The sequence below is a fragment of the Oryzias latipes genome, chromosome 19, assembly GCF_002234675.1.
Source record: "Oryzias latipes chromosome 19, ASM223467v1".
NCBI lineage: Eukaryota > Metazoa > Chordata > Actinopteri > Beloniformes > Adrianichthyidae > Oryzias > Oryzias latipes.
In genome coordinates this window covers 22,743,533-22,768,406 of record NC_019877.2, presented here as the reverse complement: position 1 = coordinate 22,768,406, position 24,874 = coordinate 22,743,533, and the positions used below count along the sequence as shown (strand labels likewise).

General features: G+C 45.7%; 2 protein-coding genes across 3 annotated transcripts; both read left to right on the top strand.

Moving 5' to 3' along the window:
- Positions 1 to 2,387: 2,387 nt before the first annotated feature.
- On the top strand, positions 2,388 to 15,283 carry LOC101166422. Of its 2 annotated transcripts, none has more exons than XM_023949804.1 (15): positions 2,388 to 2,590; positions 4,935 to 5,191; positions 5,399 to 5,477; positions 6,365 to 7,094; positions 8,051 to 8,185; positions 8,249 to 8,378; positions 8,460 to 8,588; positions 10,754 to 10,834; positions 11,231 to 11,394; positions 11,460 to 11,610; positions 11,755 to 12,318; positions 13,793 to 13,899; positions 13,988 to 14,108; positions 14,193 to 14,293; positions 14,419 to 15,283. In XM_023949804.1, exons 2-15 carry the CDS (start codon positions 4,942 to 4,944, stop codon positions 14,581 to 14,583), a joined length of 2,907 nt encoding a protein of 968 aa, XP_023805572.1. In that variant the 5' UTR covers positions 2,388 to 2,590; positions 4,935 to 4,941; the 3' UTR covers positions 14,584 to 15,283. The 2 variants fall into 2 exon arrangements, with proteins under 2 accessions (XP_023805572.1, XP_023805571.1); XM_023949803.1 differs by having other exon boundaries at positions 10,730 to 10,834.
- A 2,209-nt stretch (positions 15,284 to 17,492) lies between these two features.
- LOC101155726 (ADP-ribosylation factor 1) lies at positions 17,493 to 24,580 on the top strand. The gene is made up of 5 exons (XM_004080725.4): positions 17,493 to 17,624; positions 18,801 to 18,958; positions 19,957 to 20,067; positions 22,186 to 22,310; positions 23,047 to 24,580. Exons 2-5 carry the CDS (start codon positions 18,811 to 18,813, stop codon positions 23,206 to 23,208), a joined length of 546 nt encoding a protein of 181 aa, XP_004080773.1. The 5' UTR covers positions 17,493 to 17,624; positions 18,801 to 18,810; the 3' UTR covers positions 23,209 to 24,580.
- The last annotated feature ends 294 nt before the right edge of the window (positions 24,581 to 24,874 follow it).

The following is a 24,874-nucleotide window of genomic DNA, read 5'->3' as shown; positions in this document are numbered from 1 at the left end:
TCTGCCAACCAGAACACCAGTGGGGGACATGAATCAGAACACAAATGGGGGACCAGAACCAGAACACGGATGGGGGACCTGCACCAAAACACGGGTGGGGGACCTGAACCAGAACACCAATGGGGGACCTGAACCAGAACACAAATGGGGACCTTAACCAAAACACGGATGGGGGACCTGAACCAGAACACCAATGGGGGACCAGGACCAGAACATCAATGGGGGACCAGAACCAGAACACCAATGGGGGACCTGAACCAGAACACCAATGGGGGACCAGAACCAGAACACGGATGGGGGACCTGAACCAGAACACAGATGGGGGACCTGAACCAGAACACCAATGGGGGACCAGAACCAGAACACCAATGGGGGACCAGAACCAGAACATCAATGGGGGACCAGAACCAGAACACCAATGGGGGACCTGAACCAGAACACCAATGGGGGACCTGAACCAGAACACAAATGGGGACCTTAACCAAAACACGGATGGGGGACCTGAACCAGAACACCAATGGGGGACCAGGACCAGAACATCAATGGGGGACCAGAACCAGAACACCAATGGGGGACCTGAACCAGAACACCAATGGGGGACCAGAACCAGAACACGGATGGGGGACCTGAACCAGAACACAGATGGGGGACCTGAACCAGAACACCAATGGGGGACCAGAACCAGAACACCAATGGGGGACCAGAACCAGAACATCAATGGGGGACCAGAACCAGAACACCAATGGGGGACCTGAACCAGAACACCGATGGGGGACCAGAACCAGAACACGGATGGGGGACCTGAACCAGAACACAGATGGGGGACCAGAACCAGAACACGGATGGGGGACCTGAACCAGAACACCAATGGGGGACCTGAACCAAAACACGGATGGGGGACCTGAACCAGAACACCAATGGGGGACCAGAACCAGAACACCAATGGGGGACCAGAACCAGAACATCAATGGGGGACCAGAACCAGAACACCAATGGGGGACCTGAACCAGAACACCAATGGGGGACCAGAACCAGAACACGGATGGGGGACCTGAACCAGAACACCAATGGGGGACCTGAACCAGAACACCAATGGGGGACCTGAACCAGAACACCAATGGGGGACCTGAACCAGAACACAAATGGGGAACCTCAACCAGAACACTAATTGGGACCTAACCCAGAACATCAATGGGGGACCAGAACCAGAACACCAATGGGGGACCTGAACCAGAACACCAATGGGGGACTTGAACCAGAGCACGGATGGGGGACCTGAACCAGAACACGGATGGGGGACCTGAACCAGAACACGGATGGGGGACCAGAACCTGAACATCAATGGGGGACCAGAACCAGAACACCAATGGGGGACCTGAACCAGAACACGGATGGGGGACCTGAACCAGAACACGGATGGGGGACCTGAACCAGAACACCAATGGGGGACCAGAACCAGAACATCAATGGGGGACCAGAACCAGAACACCAATGGGGGACCTGAACCAGAACACCAATGGGGGACTTGAACCAGAGCACGGATGGGGGACCTGAACCAGAACACAGATGGGGGACCTGAACCAGAACACCAATGGGGGACCTGAACCAGAACATCAATGGGGGACCTGAACCAGAACATCAATGGGGGACCTGAACCAGAACACAAATGGGGGACCTGAACCAGAGCACGGATGGGGGACCTGAACCAGAGCACGGATGGGGGACCTGAACCAGAACATCAATGGGGGACCTGAACCAGAACACAAATGGGGGACCTGAACCAGAACACAAATGGGGGACCTGAACCAGAGCACGGATGGGGGACCTGAACCAGAACACCAATGGGGGACCTGAACTAGAACACTAATGGGGCATGTTTCTGTGTGGAGTTTGCATGTTCTCCCCGTGGGTTTTCTCCGAGGACTCCGGCCCACACATGGTCCAAAAACATGGTTCATAGGTTAATTGGCAACTCTAAATTGTCCATGGATTGGGAGAGTGTGTGATTGTGTCCTTGCGACAGACTGACGACCTGTCCAGGACGTCTTGTATAACAGTGATGACAGGACAGCATCAGTGTAAACCAGCACACACTGAATGCCCTTCTGTTAATGACACATTGACACATGGATTTCTAGACATAAAGTCTTATTTTGTCCTTCAGAATGAAGTATTTTTTCATCTACGCCGCTGTTCAAAGTCCTGAAAACATTTTTTGGGTTGACGTTCTTGTCTGCTGGTTTCCAGCGTCTGCATGCCGTTCATTAACAAACAGGCGGGTCAGAACCGAGCGTGCTCTGAGGATTGTGATGAGTCAAAGCTGAGGTGTGACAGAGGACATCTGCAGAATGCCTCCAGGCCACGGAGGGCGGGGGCCCGATGGGGGCGGGTTGGAGTGCCTGAGGTACAAGAGCTCCTCCGTCACGCTCATGGGTGCCAATGAGCAGGGCCTGCGGGGGCCGAAAGCCGGTGTCTTCTGAGGCTGACATGGACATGACAGAGGAGCTGACGGAGACGGAGCCGGGCGACTCTCCTTCATCTGGAGCTCCAGGTTTCAGCGGAAACTCCCAAAAGTTTCTGTCCCTCTGAGGTACCGTCCCACCTGCTGAGCTTTGCTTTCAGAAATTTGCTGCCTGATTTCGTCCTGTGCCTCCAACACTCGCATGGCCCAAACTGACCAGGACATTTGCTCCGTCTTAGTTGAAATTGTGAGGAATAAGAAGACCTGTCTGTGTCACTCCACTTTCATGGGGCCTCCAGGGCCTCAGCTGGCCTCATGGGGGTGGGGGGCCCATCTCTGTTTTGATCTTCCTGTGTTTGCTGTCAGCGTGAAGCGGGCTGAGGAACTCTGACAGCTGATCGGCCCGGGGGAAAGGCATGCAGCCGCCCCCGGCGTGCCGCAGCTCCACGAGCTATTTATACCCACCTTCCTGCTCAAGTGGCCACGTCTGTTCATTCACCCCCCCAGCACAGCAGATAGCAGCACATTGGAGGGCATCTCCACCGATGAGACGAGGAGAGCCGTGTCTGTTGATGGGACGTACCTGAAGCAGAATCAAGCCAGAGATTTTCTTTGTTCCTTGTGCTATCCTATGGGGTCCAGATGACCCCACCCTTCCAGTGACGTGTTCTCCCTACCATGACAAAGGTGGAGAGGATTTCATGTAATCCATGGACACCAGTGAAGATCACAAATCATTGAAGAAAAATGGTTGTGGGGTCCAGATGACCCCACTCCCAACGTTAACGTGCCTTGGAGGCACGTTAACGTTTGGAGTGGGGTCATCTGGACCCCACCAGACAGCACAAGGGTTAAGCTGCTGTTCTTCGTTTTTGTTCAGGGTTATATTGGGGGAGTGGAGGGAGGAATCTGGTGAGGGAGGGGTACCAATTTTGTGTGATAGTCCTGTGTTTTCTGTTTTAACACATTTTCACATTTTATGGCTAATCCATCTGCTTTTTTATGTAAAGCGCTTTGTGTTTTCTGTCGAAGCGAAAGGCGCTACACAAATAAATAAAGCTTGAGTTTGAAAGCTTTAGTTCATAAAACACTTTACACGATTTACAGACTTCAAACTGACTTTGAAAACTCAAATAACAACTAATCAGGTATAACCATAATATAATCTAACATAAGGAATCCAAAACCAAAGCTCTGAAAGTAGTTGTAGCTGTTGGATTATCATCTGTCTTATTAATGGTTTTTACAGCCATGTCTTTTATTTCTTTTGAGCAACAGAGTCAAAGTCTTTGTGTCGATCGTCCTCGGACATCAGTAGAGCCACCGACACGTCAGCAGCACTGACTTGTTAACTGAGGAGACAGTAAAGCAGGGAGGTGGTAAACAGCAGCATCCGTTTAGAGTTTCAGTGGCTCCTTTGTCGGATCATTCTAGGAAAAGCTCAGCAGATCTTGGAGGGTTTTCCTTCGACCGTGTTTCTCTGCACTAACATCTTTCCCAACATCGAATCTCTGCCGTCTTTGTGGTTATTGAACCTTCGTAAAGGAATGTTAAGGCCATGAATGTGAGTTTGAGCTCACTGTTTTCTTCTCTTTCATGGTTGTAACATCTGCATCAGCAGCTTTGGAACGACCTGCAGAAGAAACGCTCATCTGGAGCAGAACTGGGCTGAAACCGGAAAACATTTTCTACCATCTTCACCTACAGATCTTTTCTTCTTGTTGATCCGACTTAGAAGAAGATAAAGCTGCATGTCGTGTCAGGGGCACCCACATTTTTGCATATCTAAGACATAACCTGTGTCTGATGTACCACCCTAACCCCGAGATAGTGCCCTGTATAATAATAATAATAAACTTTATTTGTACAGCACCTTTCAAGATAAGAATGCCAAAGTGCTTCACAGTAAAACACAGAAAAACAGAATATAAAAATACTTGGGAGTGGACAGCTGCACAAGGTCTTTTATGTAGACCGGTGCTTGGCTGTTAAGATATATAGAGCGTTCTCCATTTCCTAGTGCTCTTCGAATCTAGAATTCCAAAATCCAGAGCCCTAGAAATTTCCCAGAAGTCCCTGCGAGAAACCAGTGTGCAGCGACGCTCACTAGAAAGGTGAATTTAAATTTTAAAAATATTTTTTAATCAACCATCCACGTTTTTTATCTTCAGAAGACAGTGGACTCATAAATAATCGTCCCAAAACGCTCATATTAATTACAGTTTAACTTTGTGGAATCGATGACGTCATATATACCGTTAAAAAGAGAAAGTAGTGAGGTTGGTGTCTGACTTGCTTTTAAAATCCAGGGCACTACATAGTGCTGCTATATAGTCTTTTAGTAGTTAGGGGTTGGGGGGGTGGGGGATTTGGACAGATTGATATTTCTAACCACAATGGTCCTTCAATCTTGCAGAGCATCAGCAGTGTGATGGAAGTGTCCACGTTTGATCCGCACCTTTCTGCTCGGCAGGTTGACGATGTTCTCCGACACAGAAGTGGAACTTCCACAGATGTCTCACACGTCCCTGGTTCTCGTGACGGACGGGTCGGAGCTCTCCTGTCTGGGTAAAGAAGGGGTCGCCCAAAGGTGTAAGGAGAAAGAGGAGCCCCTGGGTCAAGCCTGCACCCCCCCTTTGAGCCTTGTGATGCAGCGCGGCACTGCGAGGCACGTGGTTCCAGAAGGGTTCCACGAGGATCCCTGCGTGTCCATAGTTGTGCAAGCAGAACGTAAGGCCATAACCCTGAGAGTCCTTTGCATTTGGCTTTCTTTAAGATCATTTTAATCCAGTCGTTCTCTGATAATCGTCTCACGAAGCGGAGGCACGCCCCAGAACCGGTGTGGCACCACATTTGGTTTATGATCCCATGATGTGACTGATTGCATCATGGAGCGTTCTGGTGGCCCGATCCGTTTTGCTTGTTGTTTCTTTCCAGGAGAAGACTTCCAGGAGTTCAGCCCCTCCAACACCCGCTGCTCCTTCTCTCAATCGCGCCTCCTCTCTCCAAAGCCCAGGTGGGTTTAACCAGCTGGTCAAACGTGGGAGGTGTTCCACTTTGTCCCAGAGAGGATTTCATCCAGAAAACATTTTCCTTCAAACGTAAACATAATATACATTTTTAGAGATAATAAATATGTTTTTACGTACAGGCATAAACATAGATTATCATCTGTTGTTCGTTTGGATTTCAATAATGAGAATGAGTGGTCCTCATACATGAAATACCCACATTCCTCATTTCTACACCTGAAAAATCAATCCTTGTTATTGAGGAAGAGAACATCCCCCACAATGCATCTGGGTTCAGTCAGACCTGCAGATTCCAGTTCAGCTTCAGAGATCCACTCGATCCACTGATGATCCATCATGAGTGATCAAACCTCTGAAGGACTTTCAGTGACATTAAGACAAGAAGGAACATTAAATCTACGACGTTCATTCAAGCTTCTGTTCAAAATCCAACAATCAATCACTGAAATGAAGAATTTCACAAAGGCTTCCAGAAATAAGTGCATGAAGTAAATGTTTGTAGTCTTTGTTTGTCTTTTTACTTCATTGGATGAGAAGAAAAGTTCAGAGAAACACTGCTGCATTTTTAAGTTTGACAAGTTTGTTTTTTTGATGGCTGGACGAGTTTCAGCACAACAGCTGATCTTTTGAACCTGAATGAATATTAGTGCAACATTTGTGTTTTCACTGTTCCTGCCTCCATGTTAGATTTCTGTTTTTAACCACAAAACTCTTCAGGATGTCCTTCCTTCCGTCCTGCTCCTTCTTCTCATTTTGCCTCCAAAAGGTTCCTTCTAGAAAAGGATTGTAGGAAGTTTTCTTGAATGTCATCAACTGTTGGGTGTGTTAACCCCCCCCCCCCCCCCTTCTTGTTTGTTTCACATCATTTCAGATCGTGGAATGAAGTCTTCACCAACAGCACAGATGAGGAGGACCCCTCAGCCCCCCCTCCTCAGAGGAGACAGTGCAGGAGGACAAGAAACAGACGGAGGAGACAGGAGGAAGGGGAGGAGCCTCCCATCATCAGGGGTCTGTGGGTGCAGGAGATTGACTGGCTGAAAGCCACGTCAGCTGCTGGAGTCATCCCACCGCCTCCTCAGTTTACTGACCCGCCCCCGTGCTGCCATGGCAACCCGCCGGGCACATTTAGAGGCTGTGTCTGTGGGACAGAGGAGGCGCCACAGAGGAAGTCCGTCCACGCAGACGGCAGTGATAACAGAGGAGGCTCAGACTCCGACTGGGGGTCCATAAACTCCCGTGAGAGCCAGTCGGACTCTTCTTGTGTGGTTGAAGAGGATGATCTCGGGGAGGGTCCTTGTCTCGAACTCCTGCATGTGTCTGGATTTGAACCCTCGCCTCATGCAGGCTGGGACTCTGACTCCACAGAATGGGTGCCGAGTCCCCTGGGAACGCCAGCCTCCAGCAGTGTCCACAGCAGCGTGGACTCATCCCAGAGCGCCGTCCAGGACGACCCCGGGGACGGCGTGCTGGATGAGCTGAGAGGCAAAGTGAGGCATATTTCAAAGTTCATCGTCTCTGCTTTCCTCAGAGCTTCCATGAAAGACATTCTGAATGACTGGAAGACCTCAGCGTTCGCCAACCAAGGCCTCCTATTTCACAGAGTAAGACGTTTTAATGTTTATCTTCTCTTCTGCAATTCCACCTAAACAACAATGAAGCTGGAATCACGTGCAACAAACCGCGAGAAGAACAAAACATGCAATTTCAAATTGGCCCCGCCCATTTTAGAGCCAGGTCTCCTTTGATGAACAGATAGGACTTGAACGCATGGCATGACAAATGAAGGACAGATCTCTGGTCCAGTGAAAGTGGGATTCAACGGAGAGTCAAAACCTTTACAGCTACTGTAAAAAATAAACTGCATCCACTGCTCTCTAGTATAAAAACCCTTTAAGAAGCACAAACTTTCCTGCTGTTCTTAAAAGCACATCTAAGAAATCTGAAGAAATCTTTTGGTCTTAAACCTTGGAAGCAGCACAGCAGAGACACTCATGAATGCTTAGACGGCTGCCCAAAACTGTGTGCTGTGTCGCCCCCTTGTGGCCGTCCTGGCCCATCACGCTCTTAAGATGTCCTGTCAGCAAAAATTCTTGATAAAGAAATTATTTTGTTTTGTAAATAAATGTTTAACATTTTGGAAATACCGTGATTCGAATACATGTAATAATCATTGCAGGAAAAAGAAAATGCAACATTCATGGTCTTTCTGGACATAAATAGTGATAAAACTGAATAATTACAGCTCTGAATATGTTAACTTTTGATGTTGAAACATTCATATACTGTCTACAATTTGACACGTTTTGTTTACAGCTCATTGCTTATTACTGTCTAACTTTTAAATTTGGTGTCAGTCACAGGAGGCTTTTAAAACTGAAAGGCACCACAAAAAGTCCTTTTGTGCTGTTTCAATCCTTAAAAAACACATAACGACATTAATTAGAGCCCCAAATCTCTTGTTTTTTGTGTAACGCTGAAGAGGAAAAGTTCAGTTAGGAAAACGTACTTTTTCTAAAATAAATCAGAGGATTTGGATCTGACTTTGATTGTTCTGCAGCTCCTGCGGCCCAGCAGTTGTCAGTACCGGGAGTGTGAGGAGTACTCTGTCCTTCATCACATCCAGAACGGCTCCTACGGGGACGTGTTCTGCGTTCGGGATAGAAGCACCGGATTCCAATGTGCTGCCAAACGGGTGAGCTGCTGAACCCACGTCCGCCGCTCCCGGTGGCTCGGTCTAACTGTGCTCTCCTCTCAGATTCCACTGAGTCACTTCCACAGTGGGGAGGTGAGCTCGTGGAGCGCCCTGAACTCCCCCCGGGTTGTGGAGCTGTTTGGGGTGGTGAGGGAAGGCCCAAACGTTGTGCTGTTCATGGAGCTGAAGCAAGGTCACTTCTTGAAAGTGCGACTGAAAAACCTGGAGAAGAATGAAATCATAGAAGTTCTTTTTTGTGTGGTAATTGTTCCAGCTTGCTTGGGCCAGCTTTTAAGGCAGACGACCTGCCTCCCGGAGGATCTGGCCCTGCATTACCTTCATCAGACCCTGGAGGCGCTGGAGCACCTGCACAACAGGAAAGTGCTTCACCTGGATGTGAAAGGTGTGTTGTTTGCTGAGTCGATGTCAGGTTGGTCCTTTTTAGCATCTCTGTATCCCAGGATGATGCACTGAAACTCAGTTATGTGCTTTAAAAAGCTTTAAAGGTTTTTATTGACAGCATTCTCAGGCCTTGGAGTATCCTGTACGTATTACAGTACTTTAAATTCCACTCATGTGTTCATGATCTCAGGGAAGCTTGATGGTCATCTTTGTTTACTTTCCCTTGCTGATGATTTCATGTTGCATCGATCTGATGGAGTGGGGGGGGTCAGTGATGTGGAGGAGACTGGACAGTTATGGGGGGGGGGGGGGGGGGCATGGCAGTGATAATCTCTGAATTGGAAGTCCGTGACGGTGCTGGTGATGGGGGGAGGAGAGGGGGTCTGGATCGCTGCATCCCAACTGCATACCAGAATGTTTACATTAAAAGGGTCCAGCAACTGTTGTGCTAAATTAGGCCTGCACAATATATCGCAAATGTATTGTTATTGCAACATCAAGCAGTGCAATTTGCATATCGTAAAAGACGAAAAACACGGCCAAAATCGCAACGAATGGTTACCTGTGCTAAAAGAATCGTATGGCAGCTTGAATTATTTAGGCATTTGACCAATCGGATGGAGCCCTTTTGTCCTAGCTGTTCGTCTCCAATGCTGACGAGGGTCATTTAGAGTACAATTTTTAAATTGTTGCAGTGAAAGGGGAATTATGTTTTTGGTTGTTTTGCTATTTGTTCACATACCACAAGTTATATCGTTATCGCAATACTGATCATTAACATCGCATATCGCAACTTTTGCTCATATCGTGCAGCCCTATGCTAAATTTAGGAAGCATTTATTATTTATTATATTTGTCTTCATTGCTTCTAGCTTATTAGCAAATTTAAAAAAAGGACTTTTCGGAAGTTTGTAGTCTTTTGTTGTTGTTTGTAATATCCATTTCTTTTCCCGCCGCTACATCCCTGTCACGGTCACTGGGTTGCTGGTGTCAGAACTCTGTGACACCGGCGGGAGCAGTCTCCAGTGTACTGAAGGCACTTCATCTCCCAGCAACCCTAGCACACACTTCCTGGATGCCGCACACCTGACTCTCATTCACTCATCAACCACAGCATACTGAAGCTCTGCACTGAGCTTCATTCAGTGTGAAGTTTTGTTTGTGCCACTCTGCCTTCCTTACCGAGCGTTACATCTGGACCTGATCTTCTGTCTCCTAACCGCCTGCCCCGACCCTTGCCTGGATCCTGATTGCCTGGTCTCTCCTCTGATGATCTCATGTCTGCTGTCGACTCCTTCCTGATCCTGATTTAGCTTTGTGGACTTTTAGCTGCGCTAATAAACCTCCTGCGCTTGGATCCAGCCGCCTGCTCTTGTGACTTCTGGAACTTTTCCTGGCTGCTGATGGGTGAAGGCGGGGTGCGCACTGGTCAGGTCACCACTTTGGTACCGGGCCACACAATCACACACACACACACACACAAAACTAGGGACACACACACAAGAAAGTTTGTTTTGTCGTAAAGAAAGTTAGAAAAAAACAGGATCTAACTGCTGACAGATAAGGGGAAGTAAATAGATGATGAAGAGGGTGAAAGAGCCCTGAGGCACACCTAGAGGGACTGGATCGGGATTGAACTGAGAGATGAGGGTTGAACCGGTCCAAAGGGATGTGGGCGATGCCGATGGTGGAGTCTGGTGAGGGAGATCATTTCAGTAACCTAGTGGTCATTTGAGGAGCTGCAACATTTGTGTCTATTGTTTGATTTAAAGGAGGGGTTTAGGGGTTTGTTTTTACAGGACTAATGAAATCCAAAGACGCATGAGAAATGTAAAACCAATATCACAAGGGGCTTCTGCAGGGGGGGGGGGGCTCTCTCCACCTCAGAACTTTCACTCAAAAGGAATCTGTCATTAATTTTTTCAATTTTTTCAATTTTTTTCCATTAATTCCATTAATGGAAACAAGTCCCTTCAGACCATCTTCCCATGGAGCAGAGTCTGTAGGCTCGTCCTCTTTAGAAATCAAACTACTCTTTCAGAGACTGAGGCTTCGTCTCCCTGCTTCTCAGTCGACACTTTGATCTTTGAGACACCAAATACAAACTGTCTGACTGAATCCTGTGTGTTGATTTTATTCCAGCTGACAATGTGCTGCTGTCTGCAGACTGCAGAGACACATTCCTCTGCGACTTTGGCCTCTCAGAGACGTTGGAGGGCAGTGGGTGGAGCTCCAAGGCCGTCATGGGTGAGAAGATCCTGAAAAGTCCCTTTTTTATTTTTTTCCCTAACAAAACTGCAAACCAAACCCCTGAGACGTGTGCTCATGCTGGAAAACACAGTGGTTTAAGGGAAGTCATGATGTCATTTCTGTCACTTAATTACACTTTTAATCACTGCACTCATTCAAACAACATCGAATAAACCAATAAATGTAGTCGGTGAATCTAACTCCAGAACCCCCCCCCCAATCAAATCAATAGACTTACTTCATCTGATGTCAGAGTTTACCAGCATCATGAAGTAAAAGTGTGTTCCTGCATGTATTGCCTTTGATCAGCAGTGATTTAAAAAAAAAAATTTTTATCAGTTCTGAGGCACAAAGATGTCAAACCAAACCCTGAGGAGCTTCTTTTCATTGCAGGAGCTGCGTTTCCGGGCACAGAAAGCCACATGGCCCCTGAGGTGGCAGGAGGGGACCGGCTGAGCGCCAAGGCGGACGTGTGGAGCAGCTGCTGCATGCTACTGCACATGCTCAATGGATGCCAGCCCTGGATACGATGCTACTCACATCCTCTGTGTGTCCAGGTCAGAATCCCGGTCGTGTTTTTCATTTACCATCAGACAGAAGTTCACGCTTCTCTGTCTGACAGATTGTTAACGAGCCCCCTCCTCTGTGGGAGGTGCCGTCCAACTGCAACAACTTCACGGCCAAAGTCTTTAAAGCCGGACTACAGAAGGATCCAGAGAGACGAGCGTCATCAAAGGAGCTCAGGAGGAAAACCACCAAAGCCCTCAGAGCAGGTTGATGCTTTTCCCATGCAGTTACCGTTGAGCGACTGCAAAACCTTTTTACAAACGTGTCTCCAACTGCTTCTTCTGCAGTTTTGGAGACATCAGGTGATGACCTTTTCAGTCACATCACTTCTGTGGATGTTTTCTCCACAGTTGGGGGTCTGAGTCCCTCTTCCATACATGCAGCCTGTGAGAAGCTGCTCCTCTGTCAAAGGCAGGACGACAATGGCCTCAGCGTCTCATCTTCTCAGATCCCAGTCACCAAAAACAGACCTTCGGCGCCGCTCTGGGTGAGCCCCTGGAGGACTTTGGCGGGCGATGAGGACAGCAGCCTCTGTGGCCATGGTAGCTCAGACCAGCACTCTGATGTAGAAACCGACTCTGTAAATGGAGAATGGGAGTCCTACCCAGATCCCCTGCAGGAAGAAAACAGAAGTGCAGCCGAATGGGACACTGGGTCGGAGTCAGACATCGATATCTACATGGGAGAGGAGGAATTCCTGCAGAACAAGTGTCAGAAAACTGACCGAGACTATGAGGGAGACTGTGAGGAGGAAAGGGCCAATGAGGAGGAGGAGGAGGAGGAAGAGGAGGAGGAGTGGGACTCTAGTGCATCAGTGGAACATCCTTTTTCTCTCAGAGACCTCTTCCCTTTGCTGCAGAAAGGTCAAAAGAGATTGTGGGGATCAGAGGAAGAGCTGGAATATCTCAGGAATGGTGAGTCTGAAAAAAAAAAAAGAATCAAAGCAAAAACTGAACAAAGCTTGTTGTCACATTTTGCAAAAGAAGTACCCGTAAGAGAAACCAACATGGTAATAAAATGCATTGATTAGGTCAAATTTTACAAAAACTTATGTTACATGAACACATTTCTGCTTTAAGTCCCCTTTGCAATCATTTCCAATGGTCCTTTAAGACAGGCATGTCCAAAGTCCGGCCCACGGTCCGCATGCATCCCGCACTCAAATCTCCATCGGCCCGCAGGCTCCTGTCAAATCTAGGATCATTTGTTTCTGCTTTTCAAATACGAAATTCTCAGTAATTTGGGTAAAAATGGGTCTAGTTTTCAATTGCAATAACATTTAATGTTATTGTAAGTGTTCAATTAATGCTGGTTCACACATTTTCACCTCACCAAATCTGGCTGTCAAACAGTTTGAACCCCCCTGTTTTCAGATCAGACACTGAGTTTTTGGCTGAGGTTCTATCCTCCTCTCCTGTGTTTTTCTCCACCGTCTTTTCTGGTTCTTGACAGTGTCCAGCAGGTTACAGGAGGAATTCCAAACCCTTACCTCACCGCTACACTTGAAGACACTTGTCTTCCAGATAATTTTGTAAGGACTTTATTGTCCGGTCCAATCATTTTACAATGATGTCTTAACAACTGTGTGGACCCCTTAAGGTTCATTCTGTTTAAGGGATGGGCAGGGTAGGCTTGGGTCAATGCACCACTCCCTTTTTAGGTTACTTTTACCCAGAATTCAATGGGAAATGTTGGAATATCCATCCATTTCTCCATCTCTCCCCTTTTCCGGCCTCCTATTCTTTTTCAGGGCCACTTAGCTTTTAAGAAATCTTTCTAAAAGGGTCAATAAAACTTCCTACAACATTTGGTTTGGGAAAATTGGATCAAACAAATGTTTTTTTGTCCACTCTTTTCACCTGTGACCAGGGGTAAGCTAAATTTATTTTCTTTACATTAAAAAACATCCAAACATCATATGTCATTTTACCCATAATTCTTTGCCCAAATCACAATTAATATAATCATTGGTGCTTTAAAAAGAAACAAAGGTGGTGGTTCCCACAAATGTATGCTCGTTTGCATTTTGTGGAAAGAGGAACAACACAACTGTACAAATGATAATGACAATATAAACCAAGATGAAAGACTTTTCTGGACTAATAAAGGGATTTCCAGATGACTTCCTCAGGAAAACGTGAGAATGCGGAAACAAACATTTGTCAGTGAGACCACACATCATTAGGAATGGAGGTGAAGCAACCATTTGTCTAATCAAGCAAGAAGTCCGACTGCTCGAAGCAACGAATAAAAGGTCGTAACGCTGGAACAGTTGATTCCAGCTGATGAAATACAAACTGAGAAAGGAAAACTGCTGGTGTTATGAACAACAATTCAGTCTGTTTGTCAAAGCAGAGTCCATCGTCCAAAACATTTCTTCCTCTCCAGATATCCCAGTTGGGACCACAATCCAGTGCTGGTCTCCAGAACCTCGAGATGAACCTCCGTCCTGCTTCAGCTGTTCAGACACCTCCCAGATGGATGCATCAGAGAATGTGAGATTCATGCACAAAACCTCTAAAATGTCGTCTGCACCAGTGAGAGCCTGACCCATAAAACGGCCACATTTCCTTTTTCTTCCAGGACTCTGATCATTCTTCTGATGACTTGAGCTCTGGCGTCTTCTCTTCCTGCAACCGTCACTCGGACGGGCTTCTGGAGTGGAGAGCGGCGGACCGTCAGCGGTCCTCCTGCTGCTTTGAGGGTAAAACGACTCTCCTGGTCACTCGCTAATCACCTGCCACAGTCTGACATTTTAAAATCAGGTCTCTGGTTCTGGTGATGGCAGGTGTTGATGTCTGGATCGAGAACATGCAGGGGGAGTGTCTGCGGATCCGAGAGAGCCGGCAGGTCAACGTGGGTCATGTTGCCGTAGGAATCAGTGATCAGGTATGAAATCCTGCCTTCATTTAGCAAAAAGGAATCTTGATATCATGTTAAAATCGATTGAAACATATAAGTCTAAGGGACTTTGTCAGACTTTCACATCTTTCATCACATGGATCCTTCACCAGATCTGGGGAAAGGCCTTCACTTTGGAAAGTTTGGACAGAAAGCTCGTGCCCCTGGAAGAGAAGGTCAAAGTGTCGGGTCTGTGGCTCCGCTGTGTTCCCGCTCCTGACGGGTGTCAGCGCTGGAAGTGGAGGGTCAGAGACGGCAAGCTGGAGCTGCGGGACTGAAATGGACTTGAAATGCCGGAGAACTCTTCTTCCTGCTCAAACATCGTCCTTCTGTCATGAGGTTCACTACCTTCTTCAAAGACTACGACGCCCATCCAGACTGAGGCAACAGCATCCTCAGTCGTGAAAGACAGAAAGCCGAGCCGAAAAAAACAAAGCTGTGGATTCACCTGTTGCTCTACATTCCAACAGCTGCCTGTGGCCACAGGCTCGGAAAAAAGCAAGTCTCCCAAAGGAGGTTTGCTTGTGACTCTAGCAGAGCTCCGCTTCAGGAATTCAGACCTCGGATGTCCAACAAGACCCAGGAAAAATAGAGCTTTGCACAAAAGTTGAGAATGTTCTGTATTTCAATAGGATTCTTTTCAGAGAGGGGAGATCTGAGGACGGAGAAAAGGATAACGGACGTGCAGGAAGGTCTGGGGGTTGGCGCCTCTGTGACCCCCGTCAGAAAAAGACTGAGATGAACGCATGGAAGAAAAAAGGTTGAAGCCCTGTGAAGAAAATGTCTCCATCAGCAGCAGATCTGGACTGTTGACACAGAGCAGGTTCGGCCCCCCCCTGGATTTATGCTGTTGGCTCTGACCTGCAGACTCAGCAATAATGGAGATCGTTCAACCAAGCTTTGAGTTTTAACAACACTTTGTCACTGACGACCTCTGAAATAAACAGGATCTGTTTGCCCCCCGCGGCTGTGGATGACCTTTTGGGGCTCCTCTGTGGAGTTTTCTGTTTGCAAAAAACTCTTCAAACCAACATTATCTTTGCATTAAAACTTTTTAATAATGTAAATCATACAAAGATTGTTACAAGTTAGGGACATCTTAAATCTTTAAAAACAAATACTTTCTATTTAAAACATTTTTGAACGTCTTTGCGTTTTTTTCTTTGATTTAATTAAGTACAGATGTGGTTTTTATGCTTTTCTGTTTAATTTTAAACTTCCTCTGTGTTTCTGTGGGGAAAAAATTCAGAAATAAAATATTTAAACAGGCAGGAAAAAAACTAAATATTGCTAATAGACGTGACAAAAAACAATGTATAATAAAACATTTGGTGTATAAAGACTGGATTTAAAGGAGCATAAACTGTTTAAATTGTTGGTATTTTGTCAAACTTCTTTTGATTCCTCAAGTTATATGAAACAGCATTTTGTCAAAAACACAAAGACACTTAAAATATAATCTTATTTTGCAGCACTAAAGCACTTTAAGATGTCTAAAATGATTAAAATCTAAATGAAAAACATTACTGTTCCATAAATATTCCATTGGGAATAATGTACATACTCAAAACGCTACAGCCAGTTTAAAAGCGAAGCTTTTACGTGGAATTATCACGCATCGTTTCCAAAACAGGACAAACTCAGGAGTGCAAGAAACCAGATTTATTTTATTCTTTAAACGTGAAGCAGCTCAGGTCCTGCAGAAATACAGCAAATGTCTGGATGCTACGGAGACAGGAGAGGGTTAGTGATGGGAAGTGATCTTGAGTGGTCAGAGCAAATGCAGGCTCACTGGGATGAGGAGTGTGAGCCGCAGGTAGCAGAGAGGGGGCGGAGTTAAGTCCTCTGTACAGCAAATGGATGGAAGTCAGACACAGATGTCAGAAAAGAGAAGGATGCTCGTTGGAGCGTGGTGGAACTCAGGAGTCTAGGGCTCAGTCACAAGCACTCTTGATTTTGCAACCCAAAAAACTGGTCTCCAGGAGGGTCTCTGGGAAATGGTTCCAAAATTGCAGAGGTGCAGGGGCTTATGAGGCTTGGGGCAGAACGGTGATGCAGGGAAACAGGAGCAGAAAACGGCCATAGCAGCATGGAGCTGAGAGCAGAATGGCTGGGCAGGTTAGCTGGAAGCGCGGCTGAGTGGCGAGCAGACAGGTAGGCGAGCAGGCAGAGGACAGAGCAGGTGAGTTGACTGAATGCTTGCAGTGCAACGATCCAGCAGAGAGTGAGGGGCAGAAGCAGTGATACCTAAAAGAAAAAAAATACTCATCACTCACCTTCAGCAAGCCAAATAACCAGCTGTTACTTTTGCTCATGGCGGACCACCTCTGGTGGGATATTTATGGTGGTCTTCTAGTTGTCAAGTCTTTCCCACATTGAACCAAACTGAACCCATTTAAAGACATTTGGGGAACCTGTACTGGTGTTTTGAGTTCAGTAGATGATGGTGAAACTGTAAGAAATATTCAGAATTTGAGCAGATTTCTCCACTCGATCAGGATTTTGCGAAATCCTGTTTTCTAGGGTTTTATGAGCTGGAACCTCAATTTATGTAAAAAAAACAACAACTTAACAATTAAACCTGGACCCTGAATCTATACTCTATGAAAGCTTAGTTCTAAAATGGAATTATAAAAAAATGAAAACACTTTTCCATGTATTTTATTAAGTGTCTGTACATTGCCACACAAGTGAGCTCATATAAATGATGGTTTAGGTTTTTGGTGTCTCTGGAACCTAATGTGAACCTGAGAATGTAGGAAAAAACAAAAAAAACGTTAATAAATAAAAGCAAACCAACACTGACATGTATAAAAAAGACAAAAAGAGTCAAACAAAGAACAATGGATCCAAGTAGAAAAGACACCAAAGGAAATTCAACCCAAGAAAGACACTGAACACAATGAAAACCCGCCTGTTGTTCAACCTAACAACAAGGAAGAGAGGACAATATCCTTTATTTGTCATGATCATTGTACGCCTTTCTCGTGCACTCTGCTGGAGAGTGCCGCATGTTCGATCCCTCCCTCAGCTGTCAGCGGCTGAACCGTCCTCCTGTCACGTTGACGGCGGTGGAACTTGAAGAACTTGAGTTAACTTCCTCGACATTTTGTGCATCGTCGACGCACAGACGATCTTTCTGCTGATTGGACGGAGAGCTGGGCGGGGGCGGGGACATTTGGTACACCGTACGCGCTGTGATTGGCTGAGGCTTGATAGTGGGCCGTGCCCGACGCCGGTGTCTCCCTGGTTGCGCAAGACGCCATTTTGGAGTGACAGTGAAAGATAACCTAAAGACCAGCAAGCTGTCTTTTTAAAGGTAAAAACCACCAGAACCAATTACTTTTTTTACTCTGTATGCCGTTTTATGAGAGTGAGTTCAAACTCGACCTAAATGATCAAATTTTGGTGTGGTTTTGCGTGACGTCATGCTGTTCTCTATGTAATGTGACGCGGCATCGAGCTAACGGCGGCTAGCTAGCTAGCTACGGTGGTTTCTGGATCGACTGACAAGAAAAAAACGAGTAAAAGATACTCACTTTACACGACACATATTACACCAACGGGCTTATTTATACGTCAACCTTTAACTTCGTGGATACGTACCGCCTGTTCGTTGTTGACAGAATGATTTCGCACGGACCAAACCCAGTCTTTAGCCGTTAGCAGCAGGCTAGGCTCAAGTCGAAGCATCCGCCCTATAGTCAAGCTAACCATCAGTTGGTAATGGGTGGTGACAGCACAAACTTTCTGATTTCCTTTAAAACAAACTGTTACATTTGATATATGACTGCTGCCCGTAAAAGGAAAATACTGCTATTTTATTTTTTACTATTCTTCAGTCGTTTACTGACTGACAAGGCCCCAGTCATCTGTTAGCTGTGCGGTTAGCCGGCTGTCCGAAGTATTCGTCCGTCCAGTTTGCTGCGGACTCCATTAAAACACGCAATTTATGGTCCTGGAGCTCGCACGTCAAGTCGAGATAGAAGTTAGGGGAAATATTTAGTTTGTTGATGCTGGCCACATTGAGTTTCGATCCTAATAGCCGAAAAACTTTGATAAATGACATTTTCACTAAAAATCCCAATGAAAACACATCTGATGTGTTTATGTAGACCTTCACAACTCCCACGTTAAGGAAAGCAGTTATGCACATCAGTCTGGAGATTTACCTTAAACCGTGAATGCCTCCCAAATTATATTTAGGGTCATCGATGCTCTGGTACTGTCATTGATTACCTACAGATGACTAGGACTCTAGGTCAAACTATATGTCTGAATAGTTATTTTGATGGTGCAGATGTAAAACAGTTTAGCCAAAGTGAACATTTAACTCTATATCTCTAAATTTCTGTTATTGAGTCTAAAACACGACAGCGTTGCTTCAATCCTACTATTATTGTCTGTTATGATGTTCATTTATGTGTTGGTTTTCTTCTACTATTTCTGTACGAGTACTAAAATGTTGTAGTTATTTACTTTTGTTGTTTTCCAGCTCTGTCATTATGGGGAATGTATTTGCAAGCTTATTCAAGGGCCTTTTTGGCAAAAAAGAGATGAGAATTCTAATGGTTGGGCTGGATGCTGCTGGAAAAACGACTATCCTTTATAAACTAAAGCTTGGAGAGATCGTCACCACCATCCCCACCATCGGTAGGATTTCTGTTTGCAATGGATCGTTTTTCATGTCAAAACGCTGCATGGATCTGTTCATCCTGAAACTGTCTTAGTGAGAGAGATATTGTTAAACCCAAAAAGCAAAATGTTATATTAATGATATATAGGTTACGCCAAAATTGTTGTCGGGATTTTTTTTAAAAATTGCGTTGAACGAAGTCTGTTCTGATCTCAACAGAAACAGCAGTAACAGCAGTGGATTGCTAAAAACATTGCAATTTCATAACCTCTCTGTTTCTGCATACAATGCATTTTGCTGCAGTATTCTGTGCTTGAATAACACAAATCTTCTGGTTTCTCAATTAGTTTCTCCAAGCTGACACTGAACTCATCACTGTTTACCTGTATTTCATGGTTTTTGAGTTAACCATTGTGTGTCTAAGTCAATACTCCGGCTGTCTGGATAGAAAACATTTACACCGTCAGCCATCAGAGCTGACTTTCAGCTCGTTTCCACAAAATCTAAACATATTGTGGCCAAAGATTTTTACAAGGAGATGCATTTTGCTGCCTTTGATCCTAGTTATTCACGGCTGTTATTGTTGCTTCCTGGTGAATTCTTTCAGCTCGATCTGTGGATCGGCCCAGATCACATTCAGCTGGATGAGTTCAGATAAACGTATGAAAACGGAGACGTTTCAGCTCCACGTGGGCTTTTCTCTGCTTATTTGTAATATCTCTGTTCTGCACGTTTTGGTAGCTTTAGTGTTGATTTAAACGTTTAGTTAAAAATGTATTTTATCAGCCTTATCATCTGAGAACATTTTTAAAAGATTGAAAAAAATGACATTTAGAATGATTTAGTTTATGAATTTGTAATGAACAAAGATATTGACAATTAATGCTTTTAACAATGGAGATACTCTGTGGTAAACTTGAAATCCAATTAAAATGATAATTTATGACCTGTTTAATGTAACCTGGGGAGCCTTTCAGATCCGTGTCTGCCACTAAGCCTGTCCTCATTTGTGCAGGTTTTAACGTTGAAACGGTAGAATACAAGAACATCAGCTTCACGGTGTGGGATGTGGGCGGTCAGGACAAAATCAGGCCGCTGTGGCGCCACTACTTCCAGAACACTCAAGGTAAGGGCCGACTGTTGGAGCGCATTACTGCCTATAGGGGGCCTAACTTCTGCGCTGAAGATGATCTGAACGCTGCTGGACCGATGACTCATACTTTTGTTCAATTCTTCTAAGGGTTTATTGTTTGACTCCTCCTTTTTCCTGACATTAAAGTCGTCAGCAACTATTAGGGCTATTTGAGTTTTTCCTGCCTAGAAAATCAACAGTTGGTGTAACAGTTAGGTTTCAGAGACAAACCTCCACGTCTGGTTTTCCTCTCTATATTTCTCTGTCAGGGCTTTTCTTTTTTATTTTGTCAATTTTAATATAAAAACAAACGTTTTTAAGCTTTTGGGAACGACATCACCTTAAAAGTAGTCTATTTTCACCATGGCAACAAATCAGTGTTGTTGTTTTAGGCCCAAATCGTCACGCTTAGATCCTGGGATTAGACTATCTGAGTTAACGTAAGTCATTTGAAAACAGAAGAATACATGAAATATGATAACAGTGGTCACCTGGAAAAGGATCTCAGCCAATCAAGGCTTCGTTTATGTGTTGTGTGTGTGGACTGTGTATGTGCTTAGCTGTTGAAAATATCGCAGGTCTAGCATATATGGGACTAATTCTTGTCAACTGCAGTGAGCATCCAGAGAGGCTCTGGAAAACTCAGCAATCCTCACAGGTTCTGGGTTTCCCATGGAGTTAAACCCTCCTGGCTCAGTATGTGTGGAGTCTGTAACCGTTCATCCAGACTCTCCTGGAAAAAAAATACATACTTGCATGTCTGATAAGCTTTGTTGATTTATTTAAAATAGAACTACATTTATATAAATGAATGACATTTATTATTTACGTAGCAATTTACAAAAGTGCTGTACGATAAAGGACTGAAGAAAGTTTAAAACTAGGCAAATTAAGAACACAATTCATAAAATTACTAATGCAATAAAATACATAAAAGATCAAAGTAGTGCAATAATAATATGTTCAGATATTTGTGGAAAAAAGATCCGTTAAGTCTCGGGTCAGCTGGAGTGACTGAACGAAACATCGGACACCAGCACAGGGTTTGTGCCGAGCGGCAATCAGACCAAGAGAAACACGCTCACAAGGGAAGAATGCACCAGTATCTTTAAAATCACCTGTAGGGTCAGAATTAAGCAGTTCAACAGTGAACAGCACTAAAAAATGTGTGTGTTGTCAAAGTTACTGTTGTTTAGTCACAGAAAACGGGCAAATAAAGAAAGTTTGATTCAGGAACTGTCTTTTTAGCAGCTAACCAGTTCCAGTTTGATGGAACTGATTCTAGTTGACTTCTGATCGGCTTGAAAGCTGCGTCCAGGTAGACGTTTGGACTCCCACGGCTCGCTGTTCACAGAGCTTTTCCTCTCAAGGCTCTTTTCTACACTTCAACCTGCTGTTGTGCTGCCAAATGTTTTGTCTTCCATTTTTAGTCCTTCACTCCTGATGAAGACTTTTCCTTTTGCTACACTTACCACAGTGGGAAATAAAATAAACCCACTCTAATTTATCATGTGCTGATCATTTTGATCTATTTTTTTTATGACAAGTACTTTTTGTTTGTTTGTATATTATATCGGGTAAAAAATTACCCGGCAAAAGTGATGCTGCCATTTTTATAGCCAAAGTGGTCCACGGTTAACTAGTAATACCCGGTAACCTAGCAACGAGTTAAACTGGACGTTAAACATCCTGAAATATTTTTTAGAAGCAAAGCTTTTGACAGAATGTCAAAGATTCCCGACTGTAACTTTGAAGTGTCACAGCTGTCTGACTGTATCTCAGCCGCGTGACATTCACGTGTTTTATCACGACACTCGAAAGTCTGTTTCACCGCCGCCTTGTGGTCACAGTGGCGCATGACGTCCAAATGACAAAGGTTGAAGCAAACGCGTGTGTTAAACCCAAAGACTCCAGTTCAAGAGTTTCTATTGGATCCAGTCAAAGATTTCAGAAGTCCTCCAACATTTTATGTGTTCGTCTGTAGAAATAGCATCGTTACAAAGAGGCAACCTCCTCTTTCAAAGCCCAGCATAAAGGTTTTGTAATGCAGGTTCGATTCCTCTGTCTGGCTGTGTCTTTCTGAGCCGGTGGTCTCTGCCGCTTTCTTCGCAGGGCTCATTTTTGTGGTGGACAGCAACGACCGGGAGAGGGTGAACGAGGCCAGGGAGGAGCTGTCGAGAATGCTGGCGGAGGATGAACTAAGGGACGCCGTGCTGCTCGTGTTCGCAAACAAACAGGTGAGGCCGGACGTCTGCGGCGTCTTCTGTGGCGTGAAGAACAGGCGGTAGCCGCATCTCCATGTTTTCAGGATCATTGTTTTGAGGAGCGATGAAACCTGTTTGTTTGAACTAGGGCTGCACGATATGAGGAAAACTTGCGATATGCAATAGTAGAGATTAATATTGCGATAACGATATAATTTGCGGTATATAAAAAAAATAGAAAAATGCCAAAAACATCATTCCCATTTCATTAGAAACAGTTTAAAATTACACTCCAAATGACCCTCATCGACATAGGTGACAAACATCTAACATAATAGGCCTCCATCTGATTGGTCAACAATGGGAAGGCGTCCATCTGATTGGTCAAAGCATAAAGGGATTTATTTGATTCGTTAAAAGCGTCAAGCTGCCATAAGATTGCTTTAACACATTTTGGGTTTACGATTTATTGCGATATTCGCAGTCTTTTGCGATATGCCTATTGCAGAGCTGGATATTGCGATAACGATAAATTTGCGGTATATTGTGCAGGCCTAATTTGAACGAAGGCCATCTCTGATCAGGACCTTAGAGCAACAGTCAAGCAATTTAGTGAAAAAACTCTATTTAATGTGGGACATAACGTTCACTGCAGTAAACCCATAAAGGGGGGAATCTGGGCCAGCAGGTGTTGGCCAGAACCAGGTCCAGATGTGTTCTTGAGCGGAGCATTTGCTCCACCATTGCTGACGTTGTCCTGTCTTCATAGGATCTCCCCAACGCCATGAATGCTGCAGAGATCACAGACAAGCTGGGCTTGCACGCCCTCCGTCAGCGCAGCTGGTACATCCAGGCCACCTGCGCCACCAGCGGCGACGGCCTGTACGAGGGCCTAGACTGGCTCTCCAACCAGCTGAAGAACCAGAAATGATCCATTCCACCACTTTTGATTTTTGTTCTCTTTTTCTTTCCTTTTCCTGTTTCAACACGACGGCAGCACGGACCCAGGCCCCTCTGCCCCCCTGTCCCACCCGGTTTCCCGCCCTCGTGCTTTCCTTTAAGAACTTCCTTCATTCCCTCGCCCTGCTACCTTCTTCTGTCAGTACTCTAGGGGCTGTAGCCTGTGCTGCTTGTGTGTGCGTGTGTGTGTGTGTGTGTGTGACCTTGTGTGTTCAGAGTGTGTGGGTGTGAAGGCGCCTGTGTGCGTTGGCTGGGACTGGGAGTAACCCTGGCGTGCCTTTTACACACCTCCTGTGGAATCAGCAGTCTGGTTTTCAAGCCCTCTCTCCATCCACCAAGCTCCGCCTCCGCCCCACTCAGTCTTGCACGCCCCCCCCCCCCCCCCCCCGCTCTCAAGAGGAAGCATGGTTTTCACATGGCAAATGAAGCCCCCCCCCCAGTTAACTAGAAATCGTCCCCCGTTGTCGACCAAATGTCAGATGTTCCTTTGAAGCCGTTCGATTGAAAGAGATCCAGAGAACGGCATCTTAACCTGTATCAGGTCAAGTCACACAACTGTAAAAGTCTAGCAAAAGCCCCGCCCACCGCCATCCCGGTGCCATTTGAAAATCATGCTCTTTGTTTTATTATTATATTGGAATATATCATATTATTCTGGCTGTGGCTCTCCGGTGAACACTACCTTTCTCCCACCACCGAGACCGTCAAGCACAAAGCAAGGCAGCAAGTCCGAGTCCACGGTTGCAGATCTGGTCTTTTGGTAGTTGGCCTCTGATTCCCTGGATTAAACGACATTTTTGAGAAGCCCTTAAGTGTGATGTCTTATTGTGACGGCGTTCCGATTGGATCCCGCTGGTTTACCTGCTTTCTCTACCTGGTGTTGGCGTTTCTCAGACCGCTGAAGCAGTCCCACTAATGCAGCACACGGCTCCAGAACCTTCTAGCGCCTGAGCTGGCTCTTCAGCGGGTTTCTCCTCCTCTTCCTCACTGTTTGCTAGGTTTTTTTTTGCCTTTGCTATCCAACCGTAAATGTTTGTGGGATGAAGGACTGGCACCAAATATGAAGGCTCTAAAACTGTGAAGAATCCAGACGGGAGGCGCAGACGGGTCCGCGACTCCTCGCTGCAGCGCTGCATGCGCCGTGGCGGGGAAGACGGTGGCGGGCCGAGGAGTCAGCGGGTGGAGGGGGGCATGTGCAGTAAACGGTGGCGAGGTCCAGGAGGCGCCTCGGCGTGGAATCCTAGGGGTTAATGAACTTGTGTCGAGGATGATTGTACATCTGTATGTTCCCCTGAACACTGTGTGGGGATCTCTGAACATGAATAAAGTTGATTTGATCCAAACTCTGCTGCAGACGGAACCTGGATGGTGTCAGAACCGCATGGACTCTAGGATTTCTCTGTCTCTGCAGCTTAAGGTTGTGATGCTGATTAAAGATGCACGTTTTGAAAAACATTTGAAGCTTTTTGCAGCACTGACACGCTGCAGGAAGCCCCAAACGTTACTGGAGGAAGGCGAGCGGATTCTTTTTGTCATGAAGTAGAAGCAGACGAGTCTGCTGTCCGTTAAAACCCCAGAATAATAAACCCTGATCTCACAGAGGGAGAACCTTCCGTCTCCTCTGTGATGATGAGCGG

Excerpts from the sequence above, each read along its gene's own strand:
- LOC101166422 (XM_023949803.1), top strand. The coding sequence starts at position 4,942 with ATGTTCTCCGACACAGAAGTGGAACTTCCACAGATGTCTCACACGTCC. Across the intron at positions 8,589-10,729 it reads GCTTCACCTGGATGTGAAAG|CTGACAATGTGCTGCTGTCT; the intron begins GTGTGTTGTTTG and ends ATTTTATTCCAG. Across the intron at positions 14,294-14,418 it reads CCGTAGGAATCAGTGATCAG|ATCTGGGGAAAGGCCTTCAC; the intron begins GTATGAAATCCT and ends ATCCTTCACCAG.
- LOC101155726 (XM_004080725.4), top strand. The coding sequence starts at position 18,811 with ATGGGGAATGTATTTGCAAGCTTATTCAAGGGCCTTTTTGGCAAAAAA. Across the intron at positions 18,959-19,956 it reads CACCACCATCCCCACCATCG|GTTTTAACGTTGAAACGGTA; the intron begins GTAGGATTTCTG and ends TCATTTGTGCAG. Across the intron at positions 22,311-23,046 it reads TCGTGTTCGCAAACAAACAG|GATCTCCCCAACGCCATGAA; the intron begins GTGAGGCCGGAC and ends CTGTCTTCATAG.